The sequence below is a fragment of the Balearica regulorum genome, chromosome 26, assembly GCF_011004875.1.
Source record: "Balearica regulorum gibbericeps isolate bBalReg1 chromosome 26, bBalReg1.pri, whole genome shotgun sequence".
NCBI lineage: Eukaryota > Metazoa > Chordata > Aves > Gruiformes > Gruidae > Balearica > Balearica regulorum.
Genome location: NC_046209.1, coordinates 6,004,512 through 6,020,952, shown reverse-complemented (window position 1 = coordinate 6,020,952; position 16,441 = coordinate 6,004,512). Strand labels below are relative to the sequence as shown.

Here is a 16,441-nt window from a genome sequence, read left to right as displayed (position 1 = left end):
GCCTGGTGCCCAAACCTGGGCCAAGCCCAGCCTCAGCCCCGCCGCAGCTCCGGCCCCTGGGGAAACAGGATGCTGCAGGCTCCTGGCTGCTCCCAAAACAGACTGGGAGAAAATAAAAACGGTGCAGGAGCACACGTGTGAGGAAGAGAGGGATGGGGGGGGAAGTGGGTAGCACCCCACTGGCACAGGCCCCGGGCACTGGGGTGCCCGTCAGCGCACGGAGCCTGGGAACGGTGATGGCTGAGTTGACTTTGGCTGGGGTGCATGGCTCCCGCTCCCGCCTTGCCCTGCTGACGGCGGCTTCTTCCAGCGCCAGCCCCCGCAGCCCGGAGGGGGGGGGCAGCACCCCCGCTCCCCCTTGGTTGGCAGTGCTGCCTCTCGGCATCCCTGGGCACGAGGGGGTGACGGACACAGGTGGCGGGAGGGGAGTTGCCACCCCACGGGATCTCACACTCACCCGGCGCCCCCTCCCCGGAGGGGGGCTTGGGTACCACTTCCCCCAGCGCTGGGGGCAGGTGGGGGCCAGGCCGGCTCCGCGCCCGCCTTGGCCACATCCCCAGCTTTTCAGCTTAGCGCTCAAATCAGCTTGCGAGGTGCCGGCTGCTTAGCACCCAAATCCCCAGCCAGGGCTAAAAATAACGCCCCCCCCGGGCTTGGCGGGTGGCAGCTGGCACCGCTCAGCACCGCCTTGGCACCGCCGCAGAGGGCCCTGGAAATACCACCGCAGGGGAGGAGGAGGGGACGAGGACAGGGAGGCAGGAGCCATCGCTGAGCCGGGTGCCCTCGCCTGCTGCGGGTCACCTGGAGACTCTTGTCCCCCCCCGGGGAGAAGTGAGGTGGCAGAGGGGGGGGACGTGGCCCAGCAGTGCCACCAGTTCCTCCCACTGGCATGACTGGGAGCAGTGCCCAGTGCTGCCGGACTCGCAAGTGGGGCCAGGGATTTTCACCCACGGGCAGGATCTCTGCAGTGAACCTGGGGTGGGGGGGGAGTGTTTCAGGGAGCGGGTTTAATGTCCATCCTCCCCCCTGGGACACCAGCACTGCTCTCACATTGCCCCTGCCCACCCTTGTCCCTGGCACAGCCCCAGGACCCAGCGCCCACAGACCATGGCCGCTGCCTTGTGATGAGTTTGTGCAGCCTCAGCCCCCGGGGGAGGTGTTTGGGGAGTGCTGGCGCTGGGATCCCTTGGCCCCCAGGAGCTGGGGTGGGGGGGAGGTCACTGCCGCCACATCAGAGGTGGAAAGCCGAACTCGGGAAGCCTCAGCCCGTGTCCCTGTGGCCACCTGGGCCATTGGCAAGAGCTGTCACCCGCCCTCGCGCTGGCGGCAGGACGGTGCCTTCACACCTGCGGGGACGGGGACGATGTGCCCCCAAGCCCCGCTCCGGCAGCGCCTGTGCCTGGCAGCTCCTGGCCACCTCGGCCGCGCCGCGCCTGCCTGCAGCACGCTCAGAACATCGCCAGAGCCGTCACCGGTTTAAAAATAGCGTCTCAGCAGAGTGCAACCGCGTTCCCTAAAAGCCATGTGGTTCGAGTTAGAGGATTAATTGGAAATGCTTATTTTGATTTGCAAAGTGATTGGATTTTTCCAGGGCATTTTGAAAGGAAAAAAGTCTGAATTTAATTATCGCTATTCCAAAAAGCACCATGGGACCAAGTGTTTGAGGCCATCTCATGTTTGCTTCACACCCCTCTCCAAAATGCAGGCAGGCCGTGGGGGACGCAGCGGGGACACGGCGGGGATGTGGCGGGGCTGCCTCGCTGCACCCCCCCACCCGCGGTCGGGCCAGTCCCCAGCTCCCGGCAGAGGGTGAGGGGCCGGGGCCCTGCGTCACTCCGGCCGCTGCCGGTCCCGAGGGAACAAGTACCACCAGCGCCCGCCGGCAAGCCCCCGACACGCGGCACCGTGCGCCCCGGCACGGCTCAGACAGGATGAGAGCTTGGGGGGAACCGTGTCAGCACAGGCCAGGCCCGGTTTTGGAAGGGTTTTCTTTCACCAAGTGAAAGGCTTTGTTTTTACCAAAATGGATTTTCAGCAGTAATTGCCTTTTTTTTTTTTTTCTCAGGGAAAACATCATTTTCAATTACATTTCTCTGGGTTTCCATTGAAAAATGAAAAGCAAATGCTCTTGCACGCTGGCAAAACGTGGCAAAATGTCTAGGAATATTTTTGTCCAAATGAAAACAGTTTCAGTTCTTTTTTGAGATCTCTTTTTTTTCCTGAAAAGAAACCACAGTTGCCTTCCCAGTTATTCTAGTCGGACTGGTTTCGAGATAGACTTCCCAGTTCAGAGGCTGGAACTGGGTTTATGGTGCTACGGGGCAGTAGGCGCCGGGCTCCCCAGTGCCACCGTGGCACTTGCCACCACTGGTAGAAAGATGGGGCAGGAGCTGGGGGGACACCTGCACTTGGGGGGGGTGGTGGGGTGGTGGCAGGTTTGGGCTGGGGAGACCCAACCCCACGGCCAGGGATGCTCCATGTGGGAGTTTGGGGCTGGCGGGTTCCTCCCCATGGCTTTTGTGACCCAAACTCCACATTTATGGGGACAATTCGGCACGTGGGCATCGTACCGCGCTCCCCAAAGCCCCGCTCCCATCTGAGGGTTGGACCCAGGTGCGACACAGGGCCGGGGGGTGCCCAGGGACTCCTCCATCAGCTGCCAACGGGCTCTCGGGGTGGGGAACGGCCACCCCGGTGCCGCTTTCTGCAGTCGGTTTGGTTTCCCTGTGCATTTGTGCCCTTCGCACAGGAAGCGGCAGCCGGGGGCTGAGGGGAGGCGACAGACAGATCTGGTGTATCTGGGGCTGTTCTGCAACCGCAGCGGGGGGATGAGCCCACGCGGGGCGCGGGGGGGCCGGGATGCGGGATACAGCTTCGCGTGGTGCCCAGCTGCAGCAAAGCACCTGCAAGGGATCTGCTCCCCACCAAAGAAACCCTGAATTCAGGGTGCCCCCATCCCTCCAAACCACCCTTTATTTGGAGGCTTTTTCTGCTTCCAAGTGCCCCCCCCTCCCCGCCCCAGGCAGGTCTGGGCCTCAGAGCTGGGTTGGGATGGAGGGGACGTGCAGATGCAGGACAGCCCCCCTCGGTGAGGAGGCTGTGGCTGCAGGAGCCGTTGGCTCTGAACGCACCAAAGTCCTGCCAGGTCGGAGGAAGGGGAATACAAAAATCAACGTTAAACATTATCACTGGGCTGAGATTTGGCTCGGCTTCCCCGGCCCATGACGCTGCCCTCCTCCTCCTTCCCACTCTGGGCGTACAGCCAGGGTGCCCGGGCGGGTGGGGAGTGCCAGCGCCGGCATTTCGGTGAGCGGCTGTGGGTCTCCTCTCGGTTCCGTGCTGTAGCTTCCCTGCCTGTGTGCCAGGGCTGGGCACCATCCCCGCTGCCCAGGCTCCATCCCAGCAATGCTCCTGTAACGGTGCTTGTCCGCGCAGCCCCCCGCGCCCCATGGAGTGGGGTGCAAGACCCCATGTCTCTGCTGTGGCGACAGCCCTCGACTCAAAAGGCACAAAAATATTGGTTTAAAAAGATTCAGGATTCAGCAGGAAAATGCCCTCCTGCGGGTTTGATCTGCTCCCGCTGCCATCGATGGCTAAAAGCCAGCACGGACCTGTGCCTCAGTTTCCCCACTCGTAGCACGGAAGGAGGTGGCGATTCTCCTGCAGCTCAACCGCAATGGGACAGCAGGGACAGATTCTGCCTTTGGCTCCGGCAGGCAACCCAGGGCAGGGACTACTGAGCCCCTTCTTCACCCCAAAACAGGCTGGACCCCAAGGTGGTGCTTGGGGAGCAGCAGCGGGGAGGCTTTGGCCCCGCTCCTGCAGAAGGGAGCCGGGAGCTGCTGGGGAGGGAGAAGAAACATCCCCAACGCTGACGCCGGCTGGAGGATGTTTGCTGGCATGTCACGTGGCTCCCGCCACATATTTACACACTGGAACAAGCCAGCCCCAGTGACAAACATGGTGCCACTTGGGTAAACACAGGCCCTCTGAGGAGATGCATCCGCGGTCACCGTAGGAAGAGACCTGAGAAACAAAAAAAAAGGGGAAAAAAGGGAAAAGAAGAGGGGGAAAGGCAAAAAAGTAAAAAAAAAAAAAAGTCAAGCAATTGCCTTAAAAAATATTTTTTTCCCTTTGCTTTCTGCAAAGTGGGCTGGGAGAAACATCGGGAGCCAAACACCCTGTTTTCTGTGCTTCCTATTAAAAAAAAAAAAAAAAAAAAAAGCAACAACCAGCAGCCCAAAGCAGGGATACAAAGTCCACTTGTCACTCGCCGGTTGCACCCTCCCACCCCACAAGCAGCAGCTGGGTGCTTGCGCGGGGCTGCGGGCGCACAATAGCGGCTGTTGTTGCCGGAGCCTGGAGCTGGCTGGATTTCAGGGCCGGGCAGAGCATGTGCCGGCGGCCGAGGGTTGGCATCTCTGGTGTTAACTCTCCAGGCCCTGCTCCGAGCCCAGCGTGCGCGGAAAGCGGGAGAGAACTGGCTGCTGAATCCCCCGTTCCCTGGCATGGTGTGGGTCAGGGAAACTGAGGCACGGATGATTTCGCCTGGGCAAGGTGTTAAAGGGGCCGGGCTCGTCCCTCCGCAGCATGTGAACACGCTGCCCCCAGCACCGCTTCCTGCAATAATTTCGGGTTTCTGAGCCAAGTCTAGACCAGGACCGTGAAACGTGCTGTGCCCCCTCCCCAGGGCTATCCAAAGCCCCTGCCTGCCCGCCCGCCCGCCCCAGAGGGGTGCTGCCTCCCAGCGCTGCTCCACCAAGACGTGGCCGAACGGTGCCCGCGGCCTGCTGGGATGCTGCCGAAACGTGGCGCGATGGCAGGACAGCAGCGCTTGCTCCAGGGAGATGCCCGCTCCTCAGGGCACCGTCACGGCAGCCTGCCCAGACAGGCAGCACCTGGGTGTCCCCCCCCAGGTGCCGTCGCATCCTCCCCCCGCCGCGAGAGCCTCCGGCAGGTAGCACAGCGTCCGTCGGCACCCGCTCCACACATCCACCCGGTTGGCACCTGGGACGCCGGGCGTCCCACGAGCCAGGGTACCGCGTGGCGGGTGCTATGTTGGCGCGGGGTATCCCCTGCCACCAGCCCAGGATGATGCAGGGGGGACGACACCGGCAAAACGCCGCAGCCAGCCAGGCCGGGGCTCTCCCATCTGCTGGCGCAGCTTGACGCCCCCGTGCTGAACGCTTTGGGCAATGTGCCCCCCCACGGAGCTCCGGGCCTGGCGAGCACGGCCCCAGCGCCAGCGGCTCACACAACTGCCGCAACCACAAAAGCCATTTTTTCCTCCCCGCTCAGCCGAGCTGCCTGGTCCCACCAATAAAAAAAATAATAAGGACATGGAAAATTCTATAATATCCCTTTCCAGCTTCTTGGATTTGTCTTTTGCTAATTTGAAGCAGACCCCAGAGGGGGGCAGGGGGAGTCAAATCGAACCAGAATCACGGTATGGAAAGCCAGTTTTCACAAAAAAAACCCCAAAAAACCAAACACCAAGCCAGCAACCCCAACATTTGAATGCAGCAGGGAAGAAAAAAAAAAAAAAGTTTAATGTGTGCTTAAAAACAAATGAGCAGTGGTATCATTTTTAATTAGGAGCCTATTTTCAAAGCCCTTATTACTTACAGTACGCTCAGCATCCGAGTAATTTTCCTCTCTCGTAAAATCGTGGCAGGGGAAGGGGGAAAGCGAGCCCTTTGTGCGGCTGGAGAGCTTTGCAAGGCGAATATTCACGCCAATTTGTCTGCAGTAATTGGTTTAGCTATAGACGTAGGCTGGCAATTGATTATGTGAGTTGCTAAACTTTTCCCGGAGAAGGGACCCTTCGCCCAATATTACTTTTGCATATGCCTCTGGTTTGCATTGCTTCGGGATGCGTCTCTCTGCACTGGCACAACTGGAAGCTCGTTCTGGAAAACTAATATAATTCTTTGCCGTTCCCTTCAAACTTTCTTCTTGCAAATTCCAGCCCGGTTTTCTTCTCTGGCAAACAAAACCCTCAGAGAAACCATTTCCTACCACGGCAAACGCCTTGTCCAAAGGGCTGCCGGAGGGGCCAGGGTCGGTGCTGGGCTCCCGCTGTGGCACGGCAGGCGGCGAGGGCTGCGCCCAGCGAGTGAACCCCCAAATCCAACCCTGCTATCAAACCGGAGCAACCGGGCAACGGTGATTTTCAGTTGCTGCTGCCGGGGCATTTAGCCCCCGGTATCGCTCTGGAGCCCTGGTCTCTGATACTCCGTGCACCGAGAGAACGGGGGGCTCAGGGTCGGGCACGGCCTCCCCGCTGCGGCAGGCAGAGGTGCTGGGGCCGGCGGCGGGAGCAGGTAGCTCGTTACCTCCCCGCACTTCTGTTTGCTTTGGCAAATGAATAAATTTCCCCCCATGATCCCTCCCCGCTCCAAAATGCGACCGCCGGCCACTTTTGTCCTCCCCAGGCCTCAGAAGCTCCCGGGGACTGAACCCCCAGGGGACTTTTGTGCCAGGCGTCGAGCCCCGACGATCTCGCTGCACCCACCACCAGCCACTTTCACTTTCTTCTCCCCAAAGCCGGTGCGAGGTTTCCCTGCTCCTCCGCCCTCCTCCTCAGCGAAGCCATATTTGAGGTGAATTTTATCCTTCCCCCCCCCCATCCTTGGGTGCTGTTCCCGCTGGCACGTGGGCATTTCGGGGGGCCCCCCGGCATCGGGGCGCCACTGGGTACGGCACGACGGCAGCACCCGCCTGCAGCGCGCCGGTGCAGAGCCACGCTGCCGCACCGAGGAAGCCATTGGGGCCATGGCACCGAAACGCTCCCGCTACCAAAGCCGAGCTTTCCCCCCCCTCCCGTTGCCAGGGGCCGAGGGGTGTCTGCGGCGGTTTGGCAGCTCCGCCGAGCAGCACGGGGATGATGGCAGGAGCTTCCCTCTGCCAGGTCCGTCTGCAAGGAGGGGGAAAAAAAAAAAAGCAAATCCAGATGCACTCGCACCAAACAAAGAGACGGGGCCGTGTTTCTCCCCGTTCCTCCCGCTCCGGAAATTTCCCCAAATTCCCCAACACTAAGACGATAAACCAGCCCTAGAAGAGTGGCTGCACTTGATTTATTTCTTTTTGCGGGAGGGACAAAAAAAAAAAAAAAAAAAAAATCAAGTGAGGAAATGTTTCCTGGATGCATTTGGGGTTTCGTTGTGTTTTGGGGTTGGGGTTGGGTTTTTTTTTTTAAATGAGTGAAATTTCACTGTTTGCAAGAGTTCCGGATGCCTCCATCCACACGTGTCTGCAAAAACCCGGACAGAGCCCTCGCGTCGGGGAAGGCAGCGGCACCGCGGGTGAATTCGAAGCCATTTGGCAGCAGCAAGGCTGGTGCACGCAGGGAAAACCCTCCCTTTTGATGCAAAGAACCCAATTTTAGGGTCAGTTTGGGGAGATTGGCCCCGGTGAGGTTGGACTTCCCCATGCAGAGCGGCACGGGAGTCAGGGAAAGGGTTGCAAAAAGGGGTTTTTCACCAGTCATGGCTTTTTGAGGGCCGGTTTCCAACAAATCCAGGGGGAAGAGGTGATGTTTGAGCTGATGGAAAAAATACAGGGGGGGGGGAAATTGGGGATTTGTATTTATTTTTTTAAAAATCTAACCTGCATCAAAAAAAAAAAAACCAAACCACCCAACCAAAAACAGAGCCACGGCAAAAATCCTAAAAAAACTTGAAATTCCTGCAGAATAATTAACTGAAATCTGCTAGCAATTTTTAAACTGAAATCCCCCCCTCGTCAGCAATACTTTCACCAGTTAAAAACCTGCTTTATAAAGACAGAGAAAAGAAAAAAAAAAAAAAAGAAAAAAAAATTTTTTTTTCATTGCACAGTTTGGCTTTGAATTGAGCCGGGCCAGACCTCTGCCTGTTTGGGACCCAGGCCAAGAGCCATATGCAGGAAAAGAGTAAATAAATTCTGGTCAAAACCAGAATATTCTCCTTAAAAGTTACTTTAAAATCAAAGAAAGGCAACAACAAAACTGTCCCAAAGCGGGTTATTTCCCTTTCTCTCCCTTGTTCCGGCGAGGGACACGACTTGGCTGGGCCAGCAGTCCCAAGCGCTGCACCCAGCAGAATGGGACCTTTGAAAAAACGCTGCAAAAAATGCTAGAAATGAGCCCAAGAAAAAGGCTAATGAGGCTGGGGGATATTTTCCCATAGCGATGGGGGGGGTTACCCAGCCCTGCGCTGCTCCACGGGTGCCTGCACCCCCTTTGCTGAGCCCAAAAGTTGGCATCAAGGCGTCTTAGCAGCTCAAATCAACCATGAAATGCCCTTTAGAAATAAAATCCAGCTTAGAGGAGGGGGCAAGCGCAGCTGATGGCTGCCAGGGCCGTGCCGGCAGCTCCGGCGGTGCCCAGCCGGTGCCGTTTGGGTTGGTACCGGGCAGGGGCTTTTGGTGACGGACCCCTGGCCAGGTGGGAGGCACGGGGCAGCGGGGAACAGCCAACGTGGGATTTCACCAGCTTCCTGCAGCAGCAAATTTCACGGGGGACACACACACACACACGACAAATTTCCACTTGTTCCCAGTGCTGATTTTTATAGACGGGTGGTCGAGAGCCTGCAAAGGGGCTGGGATATAAACCCAAGGTATTAAACAAAGGGCCTGATCCAGCCTCTCCGTCTCCATGCCAAAATAGGAGTAACTCAGCTTCAACCCCCAAGGTTCAACCCTTGCAAAAACCCATTAGGAGAAACAGAACCGGACCCCAAATCCCCCCCCGCCCTTTTTTTTTTTTTTTTTATTTGAGGCAGCAGGGATGATCTGCACAGGAAAATTAAATTGGGTTTGGATTCCACACCCCCCATCCTCAGAATACCATTTACAGGCAGCCTGGAAATGGGGGGGGGGGGGGGGGGGGGGGAAGGATTCTTGTATTTTTAGTGTTTTTCTGTCTGGGGTTCACACTAGGAACTGGGGTTGAGGCTGGGGTGGCTGCAGGCGACAATCAGGGGACGGGTCCGGCGGCTGGTCCCCACCCAGCCCTGCACCCCCGCAGCCCGTCTGCACCCCCGGGGCTGAGCAAACCCCCACCTGCAGCGGGGGTGCCAGGATGGGGGGTGCCAGGATGGGGGGGGGTGCGGCCGACCCGGATGCCTTTTGCTCTGCCTCCGGCCCCGACAGCGACAGGGACCTACAGGTGCCACTCGCTGACCCGGGATTATTTCAGCCCCGCGTCGTTGCTGTTACGGTTCGTGCAGGATCAGCCCCCGGGTCCCTCACTGAGACAGGAGAAATGGGATTGATTTGAGGGGGGGACGCAATGTATGCCCGTGGGCCGTTGGAAACCCACAGGGGTGTCTCAGGGACGAGGCCGGTAGCCCTTCAACCCCGTCTTTGAATCATCCAGGAAATACTTCAACAGCATTACAAAAATAAACACCTAAAGCTGAACCCCCGTCCCCACCGTCCCACATCCCAGGCCCTCGCAGAAGTGAAAATAAAAACCCAGCCCTGCTTTTTCTACACACGCACCCCCCCATCATCCCTTCGGCCCCCTTTTTCCTCCTCACCCACTCGGCACTGGGCTTGGCAGCCTGGCACCGCACCGCCAGGCAACGTCCCGCGGCACCAGGATTGAAGCCGAACATCCGCGTCCTCCCCAAAACGCGAGGAGCTGGGGGAACCGAGAAATCACTGCAGCAAAATAAAGCGCTGGCAGGAGAGAGGGGAGCTGCCAGGCAGGCACCGATGGCAGCCTTGGAAGCGCTTAAAAATTGGCAAATTCTTCCCCGGGGGTTTATTTTTGCGCCGTATCTCTTGCCCGGTGTCAGGCAGAAAATGAAAACTCTGTTCTGTAAGCAAAGTTACCGCTGAGTTTACATTCCTCAAGGCTTATGGAGCTGGGACGAGGCGGACGAACTGCTCATTTCAGCCAGGAGCCTTTTTTCAGCTTTAAAACAGGGAGGTGGCTTTTTTTGGGGGGGAGCAGATGGTGATTGGGGGAAAAAAAAAAAAGTTCTAGAGCTTGTAAATATAAAGAATTTTTTTTTTTTGATAGAAAGCTGGAACAAAATTAGATCTCATTTCCATAAGGCAGATCGCCGCACTTCGGCGTCTGACAAACAACTTGAACGGCAGTAAAATATACCCTGTGAATGCACAAATTATGCCATGTAACGTCCAGTATCTTGGTATGCGCACAGTGGGTTTAGCAGGCAAAGGGGATACGAGGACGGATAAAATAAACCTCTAGTGTATACAAAATCCCTGTTAAAATTGAGCTGATCCCTTGTAAAAATGACCAGGGTTCACCGAGTCCCGTCCCCCCTCACAAAAAAAAAATAAAAAAGAGGGAGAAAATGATGAAATAAAAACTAGGGGAATGTCAGTGTAGCTTGCTTTAATTTTATTTTAAAAATATAATAAATTATTTAGCATGTTATTTATCACACTGAAATCATTTGCGCACAAGACAGACGGAGATTATGTTCCTGTTTGCTCAAGACTACGGAGCGTGCCTAAAAACAGACGAACAGTGCGCGCTTCGCCCCTTAATAAACCGAAAAAAAAAATTCTAATTTTTGTTGCCTTCCTACAGAAAAATATGGTTATTTGAAAGGATTAAAAGATTAAAGGATTACTCAATAACAAGGGTTAAAAATACAGGTCCAGACACAAAAGGGGTCGGTAGAAATGAAGGGAAATGCTCTCCCCAAAGCGTCCTTCCCCTCTCCCGGACCAAACCCGGCTTCCAGGTCGCTGCCAACTTTCCAAGCGGGACCTGGTGGGGAGCAAAACCCCCGGTCCCACCCCCCGCCCCGGTGCTCAACCGCTGCACCGACTGCAAACCGGCCTGCGGCTTTAAGAGAGACTGGGGGGGGGAAAGGCTGTGCTGAGGGGGCACAAGGGCAATGGGGGGACAGGGATGGGGCACCCTGCAGGGGATGGGGGGGCGGGGATGGAGGATGCTCTGGGGGGACCAGGGGACGCGGATGAGGGTGTCCGTGGGGCAGGGACGGGGGGGAATGTCCGTAGAACAGGGGTGGGGTTGTCAGTACGGATGGGGGTGTGCGCGATGTGGGGAAGGGGGTGTCCGTGGGCCGGGGACGGCGGTGAGCAGCTGCTCTCCGCGGAGCGGGGCCGGGGGTGTGCGGGGCCGGGGTGCCCGGGGGACGCCCGTGGGTGGGGGCCGGGGCTGCACGCCGGGGTGCCCGGTGCAGGGGCGGGCGGCCGGGCCCGGCGCTGCCCGCGGCTCCTCCCCGCTCTGCGGTAGCTCCGCACCGGGGCCGCGCCCCCCCCCATCCTTCCCTCCCTCCTCCCCCCCCCGCGCCGGGCAGGGCCGGGGGGGCGGCCCCGCACCTCCCTCCGCAGCCAGCCGGCCCCGGGGGGGGGGCCGCGCCGCAGCCCCCGCCACCTACCAGCACCATCCGGGGGCCGCCGTCGCGCTGCCGGGCGAGCGGGGTCGGAGCCTTCCTCTTCCTCCTCCTCCTCCTCCTCCCTCCCCGCCCCCGCACCGGGAGCGTCCCCTCCGCAGCGCCGCCGGTGCCCCGGGCGAGGGGAGGAGGCAGAGGAGGAGGAGGCGGAGGCGGCGGCGATGGGGCCGGGGCGCTGCGGGCTGCGAGGAGGAGCCGTGCCCGGCCGGAGTTGGGCTTCGCTGGGGGGGGGCGGGAGGGATGCCAGCTTTGCTTTTCCGTAGGCGCAGCCCGGTCCTCAGCCGGCCCTCTCCCCGGGTTGTTTTTTTTTTTTTTAATTTTTTAAAAAATAGATTTTTTTAAAAAAAATTTTTTTTCTTGCCTTCCAAAAATAACCATCGCCCGTCCCCCGTCGTCCCGTTCCCCCCCCACCCACCCAGCCCCGCCACCCCCGCAGCGCATGAGGCCGGGCCGGCCGCGGGTACCGCGCTCCCGCCGCCCCGCACCGCCCGCCGCCGCCGCCGCCTCCTCCCGCAGCCGCCCCGGAACTCGCCGCCGGCGGCTGCCGGCCCGGCCCATGCCCCGCGGCGCGGAGCCCGGCCCAGCCCGGCCCCCGACGCCCTGAGGCCGGAGCATGGCCCGCGGGAGCGAGACGGAGCCGGAGAGAGGGTGACCGCCCGCGGAGGACACTTTGCCGTTGCCGGTGGCCTTGGGGAGGGGGGGGCTTTTATTATTATTATTATTTTGGGGGGTTTTAATTTTTTAATTATTTTTGGGGGCAACGTTTTTTTTTTCCCCCTTCCTCCTTCGGCTCCGTGGAAAACACACGTTTTAGAACAAAATACCAAAAAAACCCACCCTCTTTGCTTTGCTTTTCGCAGCAACTTGGAAGCCCGTTAATTGCACTTGGCTATGGTAGGTCCCATGACACTTTCATTTTCTCTTCTACTTTCCTCCTTCCCCCCCCCCCCGTGTGCGTGTATTTGCGTGTGCACCCACGAGCAAAAGTTGGCTACCGGGGAGGGGGCGGCGGGGCCGGGGCGCTGCCGGCAGCGGAGTTTAATACGGTGCCCGGGGCGGAGGGGTGGGGGGGCGGCGGGGGGGGGGGGGGTGCCGGGGTGGCGGAGGGAAGTTACCGCCGTCTCTCCTCCCCCCGCCCACCCCTCCCCGCGGTATAAGGGGGGAGGGGGGGGGAAGGCGGGAGCCGCCCGGCGGGGGAGGTCGCGGCGCGGGGGGAGCCTCCGCAGCCCGCGGAGGGCTGGATGGAGCTGAAAATGGCCGCTAAAAAAAGGGGCGGAGAGGCTGCCAGCCGCACCGACTTGAACTTGGAAGTGACGCCCGGGAGGGTCGCGCTCAAGTCCGCGCTGCGCGGGGCCGCCCTGCCCGCTGGTCTGCCCGCACCGGGGGGCGGGGGGGGGGCAAAAAAAACCCCCAAAACCAACCCAACCCATAATCACCATCCTCGATGTAAGAATAAAAACACGACCCAGTCCCCGCCGTGCTGGGCTTTTCCTGCTTCGCCTCCTGCCAGGCCATGGGGGGAAGCGAAGCGCCGCGGCTCCTGCCCCCCCCCCCGAGGGCAGCGGAGGGTGGTTTTGGGGGGGGGGGGGGGAGCGGGTCTGGGCGGCGAAGTTTGTGCGGAGCCGGAGCGGTGGCACCGCAGAGCCGCTGCATCCCGCGGGAACGGGGATGCCTCTGGGGTCGTTTTTAATGCAGGGGAAAAGAGGGGGGGGGTAAACCCCAAACCCCCGGGTGGAGATCGTCCTCCGGGGGGCCGGCAAAAGTTCAGAGTGAAAGTTGTGCGGAGAGAGTGTCTGGCAGGGTACATTCCCCGGCAAAGCGGTGGAAAGAAAAAAAAAGAAAAAAAAGGCGCTTTTTTTTTTTTTTTTTTTTCCTTTTTTTCCTGTGGGGAGAGCGAGGCAGGGCTGGAGCCCCGACCCCGCACCGGCAGCGGCTCCGAGCGGCCGCCTGCCCCCGCCGGGCAGCGGTCCCTGCCTGCATGTCAGGTCACTGCAGGGAGCAATTAAAAAAAAAAAAAAAAACCCCAACAAAACCCCAACATATATGCGTGTCTGAAGGGAGGTGAGAGCGGGGCTAAATAAATCGCCAGCCTGGGGAGGCTGCCGCCCGCCATCCTGCAGGGCTGAGACTCACTTTCACAATTAGGAGCCGGGGATTCCCTTTGTTTTTCTGTACGTGGCTCTCGCCCTCGCTCGCTCTCTAATTAGGTTTTATTAAAGCCTGCAGAATTGGTTGGTGGCGGTGGTGTTTCTGTAGTGAGAACTTGCGGTTTGGAGTTTGCCGGGCGCAGGGCTCCGCTTTTCTTTCTCTTTGTGCGCTCGGGGCGGGGGGGGACACGGACAACGGGACGCGGGGCTGCCCGTGGCGCTTCCCCCCCCCCGCGGTCTCGGGGAAGAGCGCCGAGATGCTGCCGGTCGTTAAATATGGGGGGGGGGGGGAGGAAGGGGGGGAAAACCGAGCGTCTCTCCGCGGGATGAGCGGGGATGCAGCGGGAGGGAGCGCGGGGCTGGCGGAGCGGGTGCGGGGGCATCCCCCTGTCCGTACCGGGGTACGGGGGGGGGGGGGGGGAGAGCATGTCCCCTCCCCACGCCGGGGTAGCGTCTGCCGGGGCCGCTGCTCAGAAGTTGCACATGAATCTGCAGGCTTTTTTTTTTTTTTTTTTTTTCTCCTCTTCCCTCGCCGTATTGGTTCCGTTTATTTAAAAAAAAAAAAAAACCCAACCAAAACAACAAAAAATGGGCGAGCTCTCCCGGCGCTGCCCGCGCTGCCCGGCCCGGGCAGAGCCACCGGGGCACGGGGGGACTCGCCGCCCCGCGGGGGGGGGTGTCGGCCCGTCCCTCCCCCGCTCGCCCCTGCCCCGCAGCGACTCGGCCCTGCGAGCCAAAGGGGGTTCCTACATCTTTAAATGGGATGTAATATTTTGGGATGGGCTTTTTTCATAACGTCACTTCATTCCTCGCTCCTTTTTTTTTTTCTTTTTTTTTTTTTCATTTTCTCATTCTTTCTTTCCTCCCTCTCTCCGCTGCCCGTGTCTCGGATGGAGCCGCTTCCCCTCTAACTTCCCCGCTGCCCGCCGCCCCTGCCTGCAGGCTGGGTGCGGATCCCCCCGACGCCCCCCCCCCCCCCCCGCCCCGGGCGAAGATGAGCATTTTGCCTCTTTAAAACGCTCGCCGCCCCCCCTCCCCACCCCCCTAAACAAACAACAACAACAAAAAAAAGCGCTTTATTTTCCAGGAGGGAAATTCTGCTTTTTATTTTTCATTTTTTTTTAGGGGGAGGGTAGAAGTTGGACCCTTTTTATTTTGTCCTCGGCCCCCCCTCCCGCGGGGCCGCCCCCCCCTGCCCGGTCGCCCCCCCCCCCCGGGCCCCGCAGAGCCGCTCCGGAGGAGAGAGAGAGAAAAAACGCCCGGACTGCTCCAGCCTCCGAAATGACTCAGTAACTTTTACGCCTCGAGTCTCAGCCCTGCAATTAGCCACTTTCCCAGCACGGCTCGGGATGTATTCGTCTCCTCTCTGCCTGACCCAGGTAACCGGCCCCCCCTCCCCGCGTCCCCCAAATTCCGCCCCCCCCCCCCCCCCCCCTGCAACAGTCTTTTACAGTTGCAATGAAAAATTTTTAAAAAAAAAGGGGGGGGGAAGAAAAAGCAACCACCACCACCACCTCCCCCCCCCCCCATGCGATAAAAATAATTATAACAGGGAAAGGGCGGGTTGGGGCTGGTGCAGAGCTGCTCGGAGAAGCCGCCTTTCCCTCTTGCTTTCCCCCCCCGCCTTTTTTAGGTTTTTTTGGGGTGTTTCTGGTGCTTTTGGGGGTTTTTCTGCCTCCGCTTTCACTTGGGGCGTGGGGCGGGAGGAAGGTTACGTTGTGGTTTGGGTTTTATTTTTTTTTTTTTCGTTGAGCCTGGAGGTGGGTGCTGTGGGGAAGCCACTGGCTTTGGGGCTGCGGGGGGATGCGGTGGGGTGCGGGGGGTTCCCAGTTGGGTTTGGGGAGGCTGGAGGGGAGACTTGGCACTGCGGGTTCGGCCTTGGCCATGCCGCCTCTTGCGTAGCGTGAAACTTTTTCCTTCCCCCCTCACCAGCCCGGCTGCACATGGTGGGGTGCAAGGAGTTGGGGGGGGGGGAAACGACAGGCTTTTTCTTCAAAATCCTCCAAGTTTGGGACAATTTGCAATCGGCTGTGCCATGCTGTTCTGGCAAGCGAGAGGGTGGTGGGGGTCGTGCATGGCAGGATGTGGGGGGCACCCCCTCAGTCTCTGGGGTGAGGGGTGATACCGGCCCCCCGTCTATGCGTAGGGGTGTCGAGGGGCAGCCCTGAGCCATGTGTGTGGGGACACTGGTGTCACTCCAGGCCACGCCGACGTGGCCCGGTGGCGCGTGGCATGGTAGCTGTGCCAGGGCCCACGGTGCGGGCAAGGGGGGCGTCCCCGAAGTCTCTCCTCCACAGCTGGTACGGCCGCGGGAGGGAGACTTCGGGGCTCCCCCCCCTTGCCCGCACCACAACCGCTGCGGCTCTGCCTTTGCTCTGTCCTTATTGATTGCTGATATTTATTTAATTATTGAGCAGGCAGCTCTCCCCCCCGGCCCCGGCTCGTAACCTCTTCCCTGCTGGCAGCCGCTGCCCGCTCCAAATCCAGCCTCACGCCGCACCCCGCGAGGGCTCTCCTCTGGTGGGGGAGGGTGCTGCTGCCGGACCCCAGCGCCCATGCCAGAGATTCTCCTGCCAGACCTCATCCCTCGGGTCGGAGCTGCGGGCAGGATCTAGCCCCAGAGGCTTGGACCCCTGTGGGGGTTCAGGGGGGTCCCTTCGGCAGCACCACGACACCTGCATTGTGCTGGAGGGCAGCGCGGGGGTCCGGCCTCGTCTCTGGGTGTAGCGCAGCGTGTGAGGCTGGTGACGGCGCAGCCATGGGCACCGACCTGGGCACGGGCATGAGCACGGGTGGGCAGTGCTGGGGCTGCTCAAATGACCCTGGGGATGGTGCTCCCTGCTGTGTGGTTGACCTGGCAAGGCTCACACCTCAATCTGTCTTTTTTTCTTTTCTATTCCCTTATTC

At 59.6% G+C, this 16,441-nt stretch overlaps 1 protein-coding gene across 9 annotated transcripts in view; it reads left to right on the top strand.

The window, feature by feature from the left end:
* The first annotated feature begins 11,878 nt into the window (after positions 1–11,878).
* Positions 11,879–16,441, top strand: part of NFIC (nuclear factor I C) — a 43,182-nt gene continuing 38,619 nt past the window's right edge. For 5 of the 9 annotated variants that reach the window (XM_075776577.1, XM_075776575.1, XM_075776574.1 and 2 more), the window contains exon 1: positions 14,356–14,913. In XM_075776577.1, coding sequence (XP_075632692.1) covers positions 14,884–14,913 — 30 coding nt within the window. In that variant the 5' untranslated portion in view covers positions 14,356–14,883. Of the gene's footprint in view, positions 12,282–14,355; positions 14,914–16,441 lie in introns of those variants that run through there. The other 4 variants (XM_075776576.1, XM_075776573.1, XM_075776571.1 and 1 more) reach the window with 3 other exon arrangements.